Raw genomic sequence first — 5,000 nt, 5'->3', positions numbered from 1 at the left:
GACACACGCGTAGACACGCCCAAAACATCCTGCGTGACCTCAGCTCATACTATAAACACGGTATGAGGAGTGTGTGTCATGCACAGAATTAAACATGCTTCATTTTGACAACTATACCAACACTAGCAATCACATAAGAACACCTTAGCAACCACCCAGAACCCCCTAGCAATGCCTTACAATCGTGACACTAGCAACTGTCCAAAAACAGTGTGTGTGTCTGAGAGGCAGTGTGTGTCTGACTTATGTTACAGGAGCTAGTGTGTGTTTCCTGTGTTACAGGTAGGGATGGCTGACGTGAAACTGATGTTTTGACACAGTGTCGAGATCCCGAAGCGCAAGTGTTTCGAATCACTGCACCGAAGCATGATCCGAAGCACCCAAGTCACGTGACTAAAGTGTTTCGAAACACCTAGTCACGTGACTAAAGCGATTCAAAGCATCGATCAGCTTAGAAACGTTTCGAGACCTGGTGAATGCTAACTTGACTACCAAGGTCTCCAAATTATCTCTGTCTCAAATGGCTTAGAGCTCTGTGGGTTTGCTTATTGATTCTATGCTTAGCATGATGTTTTGGGTTCGAATCCCGACTTCGAAATCATGGTTTTATGTATTTTAATCATGTTTCTGTTTTGTGTAGCCTAAATAGGATACAGCTACAGTTACGCCATCAATTTAGCATCATTTTTGTAACACTGTAAAACAATAATAAATATTTTTACAGTATGGTTGGGTTTAGGGTTTGGGTAGACATTAATAAAATACAATAAATGGGAAATTTAATGAATAATATAAATAATTCTTGATAACTTCAGGCCACCGTTTTTGATCTAGCAACAACCCTGTTTTAAGACAAACACAAGACATATTTATTCACAAATTGTTTATTCGGATATCAGACCAATGTTGAAACAAAACGATACAAGAGCAAAGCATTACCAACTGGTATTAAAGCATTTTAAAACAACTGCTGCTGGCTGGCTTCGAAACCTACTACTCCTGCATGGATGTCTGACACCTTAACCACTGTACTATGTTACTTGAACGATTTCACTTTCACAAAGTGAGGTTTAATCCCTCAATTTGTTCAATCGTTCTTTGCTGAAGCTGTTTCAGTGCAATATATATAAAAAATGACCACTAAATGTCACTGTAGAGTGAGGTTTCGAAACGTTTCGAAGCTTCGACACATTTGCTTCGACTGTTTCAGTGTTTCACGAAGCCTCGCTTTGCCCACCACTAGTTACAGGGGCCGGTGTGTGTCTGTGTTGTGTTACAGGAGCCAGGTGTGTGTGTGTGTGTGTGTGTCTAGGGGCCGGCGGAGGGTCTGGTCTCTGCTGGTGAATCAGTCAAGCTGGAGGAGCGGGGCCGCGAGTGCTGGACTTCTGCTGAAGGCCCGTGTCTGCAGTCGGGCCCTGAGGAGCAGTATGTAGACCAGGGCATTGAGGAGCCACCAGCGCCTCACACACACTCACACACACGCTACCGGGACGCACAGACCATCACAGGTCAGTCCAGTGGAGGAGGAGATATGTATATGTGTGCGTGCTGATGTGTGTGTGTGTGCTGATGTGTGTGTTTGTGCTGATGTGTGTTAATGTGTGTGTATATATATATATATATACTGTATGTGCGGGTGCTGATGTGTGTGTGTGTGTGTCAGATGTGTGTAACAGCACAGAGCTGCCGGAGGTGGAGATCATCAGTCTGCTGGAGGAGCAGCTGCCCGTCTACAGGCTGAGGGCCGACTGTGTGTTCGGGTATGAACACGACGACTGGATACACACACCTCTGCTGCCGGCGGACACACACACCGACCTGACCACTGAGCAGATCCAGGAGACACTCAGCTACTTCTGTGAGTCACACACACACACACACACACACACACACACACACACACACACACACACACACACACATATAATTGTATTTGTTGGATATACCTAGGTGGCTGTGTGGTCAGCACTGTGTCCTCACAGCACTCAGGTCTCTGGTTTGAGTCTCGGCTGGCTCAGTTGGTGTTTCTGTGTGGAGTTTGCATGTTCTCCCCGTGTTGGTGTGGGTTTCCTCCGGGTGCTCCGGTTTCCCCCACAGTCCAAACACATGCGCTATAGGGGAACTGATCAACTAAACTGACTGTAGTGTATGAGTGTGTGTGTGTGTGTGTGTGTATATATATATATATATGAGTGTGTATGGGTGTTTCCCAGTACTGGGTTACAGCTGGAAGGGCATCCGCTGTGTAAATCATTAGCTGGAATAGTTGGCGGTTCATTCCACTGTGGTTAATAAAGAACTAAGCTGAAGGAAAATGAATGAATGAATAATTATGATTAATCCTATGCTATATGTAAATGATTGATAATTATTTATCTCACCTCGCTCGTTGGGTAAGTCCAGGCCTGGCTGTAGGAGGAATGTGTGTTAAGTGTGTGTGTAGTGATATAGATCTGCCAGCAGGTGGCGCTGCTCTCCTTTTATAAAACACTGGTGTAAACTGCAGAACTCTAAACCCGACCCTGTAGAGCGGCGTTCACCTGAATATCAGTGTAGGAGCTGACTGATACAGCCAGAGAGGAGCAGAGGCTGGCCCGGCTTTTCAAAAGGGTTAATCCGGATAAAACTGATCCAGATTTAGTCATCCTTTTTTTTGCGTTTGGTGATCATGTAATCCAGCCAGTTGTTTAAAGCAAGAGTGGATTGGATCAATCTGATCTGGATAGGATCTTTTCAGGATCACTGAATCTGGATAAGCAGTGCTGAAACCGGAGGAGATCCCCATGTAGAACTCGAGATGAAGAGCAGCGAGTAACATACAGCGAGTGTGGGTCAATATAACATTATTTTTATTTAAAATTAAAACACAAATATAGATGTACTGAATTAAAAAATAGACTTGAAGTCAAAAACTCACAGCAATTTCAGACTTCCTCGTGTGATGTGGAGAGAGCGGCCTGTCTGAGCGCAGGCTGATCTCAGGTCTGGCTGCAGGTTTGCTCAGAGTCTCTTTCTGCAGGTGTTGAAAGGGATTGCAGAGATCAGTCATTCTTTGCCTGTTTTGGTGATTCTGTAATCAGTGCATGCATCACTAATGATTATTCTACACACAGAGATGTTTTCCATAGTGATGTGTGTGTATATATCCATTAGTGACAGAATGAGATGCATTGTTTTTGGTCAGTTTTGACATGTGTGCGGGATTATTTTACCAGGTCAAACTCTTTCTGCTTTGCTGTATGTTCAAGTCTACCTAATCACTGCAGCCTGGCGGATGAACACAGTAAAACCTCATCAATAAACAGGATCTCCTGCTAGATTCTGCATGATCCACATAAAGGATTGTTTGATACGTTTTAAAGTTCTCATTACATTTTGGGCATGAAATCCACGCTGACTCCAGCCTTCTGATCTGATCAGTTTAATCCAAGTATTTTGGATCACAGTGATCTAAATCCTACAGAAAAGCTCTGAAAAACCCAAACTAAAGGTTTGATCCGGATCAAAACCAAGAGGAGACCAAGGGACAGCTTGTGTGTAGGTTTAGTGTGTTTGTTTAGTGAATGAGTGTGTGTTTAAGTGTGTGAGTGTGTGTGTTTGTGTGAGTGTGTGTGTGTGTGTGTGTGTGTGTGTTTGTGTGTGTGTGTGTGTGTGTGTGTGTGTGTGTGTGTGTGTGTGTGTTTGTGTGTGTGTTTGAGTGTGTGTGTGTGTGTGTGTGTGTGTGTGTGTGTGTGTTTGTGTGTGTGTTTGAGTGTGTGTGTGTGTGTGTGTGTGTGTGTGTTAGTAATCAGTAACTGGATGTGATGTGATTGCGTCTGGCTGTGGATGTGGTTGCCGGGCAGCAGCACCAAGGAAACAGTCTCCACGGTGATCAGGCATGGCTTGTCAGCGGTGTTATTGTCAAAGGGCTGCTGCTGTTCTCAGGTCAGTGTGTGTGTGTGTGTGTGTGTGTGTGTGTGTGTGTGTGTGTGTGTGTGTGTGTGTGTGTGCGTGCTTCTGCTCTTCTGTAATCATCTGTTGTTCAACTGTTGCAGGATATGAGGTGTGTGTGCCTGCTTATGCTTGTGTGTTTCTGCAGTTCACATGCTCTTCTGTTTGTGTGTGTGTGTGTGTGTGTGTGTGTGTGTGTGTGTGTGTGTGTGTGTTTCAGTGTTATGTGCTGAGCGAGTGGGCCAGATGACCAAAACCTACAATGACATCGATGCGGTCACTCGTCTGCTGGAGGAGGTGAAGCTCATGTGCAAGATCATCTCAGTTAGCTTAGCATCGCTAGCATGATTCTAGCACAATGTAGCCTGATATAGTGAACAGCATGTCTCGTGTGTGTGTGTGTGTGTGTGTGTGTGCGCGTGTGTGTGTGCAGAAAGAGCGTGATCTGGAGCTGGCGGCTCGTATCGGTCAGTCTCTGCTGAAGAAGAGCAGCGTCCTGTCAGAGCAGAAGGACTTCCTGGAGGAGCAGCTCTGCAGCATCAGAGAGGAGGTACAGCACACACACACACACACACACACACACACACACACACACACACACACACACACACACACACACACACACACACACACACACACACACACACACACACACACACACACACACCACACACACACACACACACACACACACACACACACACACACACACACACACACACACACACACACACACACACACACACACACACACACACACATGCAGGAGTCGAAATCTTTATTCAAATTAAAATAACTTTTAGTGGAGTGGTGTCTCAGTGGTTAACACTATCGCCTCACAGCAAGAAGGTCTCTGGTTCAAGTCTCGGCTGGGTCAGTTGGTGTTTCTGTGTGGAGTTTGCATGTTCTCCCCGTGTTGGTGTGGGTTTCCTCCGGTTTCCCCCACAGTCCAAACACATGTGCTATAGGGGAACTGATCAACTATACTGGCTGTAGTGTATGAGTGTATGTGTGAGTGGGTGTTTCCCAGTACTGGGTTGCAGTGATGGTGATGATGATGAAGGTGTTGT

The 5,000-nt window shown here is 45.4% G+C and overlaps 1 protein-coding gene across 15 annotated transcripts in view; it reads left to right on the top strand.

Annotated features, from left to right (window-relative positions):
* Positions 1–5,000, top strand: part of trak1b (trafficking protein, kinesin binding 1b) — a 13,194-nt gene that overhangs the window by 386 nt on the left and 7,808 nt on the right. For 4 of the 15 annotated variants that reach the window (XR_015517231.1, XR_015517230.1, XM_087296075.1 and 1 more), the window contains exons 2-6: positions 1–60; positions 1,280–1,508; positions 1,664–1,858; positions 4,151–4,227; positions 4,364–4,480. The exon at positions 1–60 is cut by the window's left edge. Coding sequence is in view for 8 of the 15 variants with exons in the window: in XM_087296075.1 (XP_087152201.1) it covers positions 4,177–4,227; positions 4,364–4,480 (168 nt within the window). In the remaining 7 variants the exon portion in view is untranslated. Of the gene's footprint in view, positions 61–1,249; positions 1,509–1,663; positions 1,859–1,950; positions 3,925–4,150; positions 4,228–4,363; positions 4,481–5,000 lie in introns of those variants that run through there. The other 11 variants (XR_015517233.1, XR_015517229.1, XM_087296077.1 and 8 more) reach the window with 4 other exon arrangements.

This window comes from Danio rerio, chromosome 19 (assembly GCF_052040795.2).
Source record: "Danio rerio strain M-AB ecotype USA chromosome 19, GRCz13ab, whole genome shotgun sequence".
NCBI lineage: Eukaryota > Metazoa > Chordata > Actinopteri > Cypriniformes > Danionidae > Danio > Danio rerio.
This window is presented reverse-complemented; position numbering and strand designations above follow the sequence as displayed.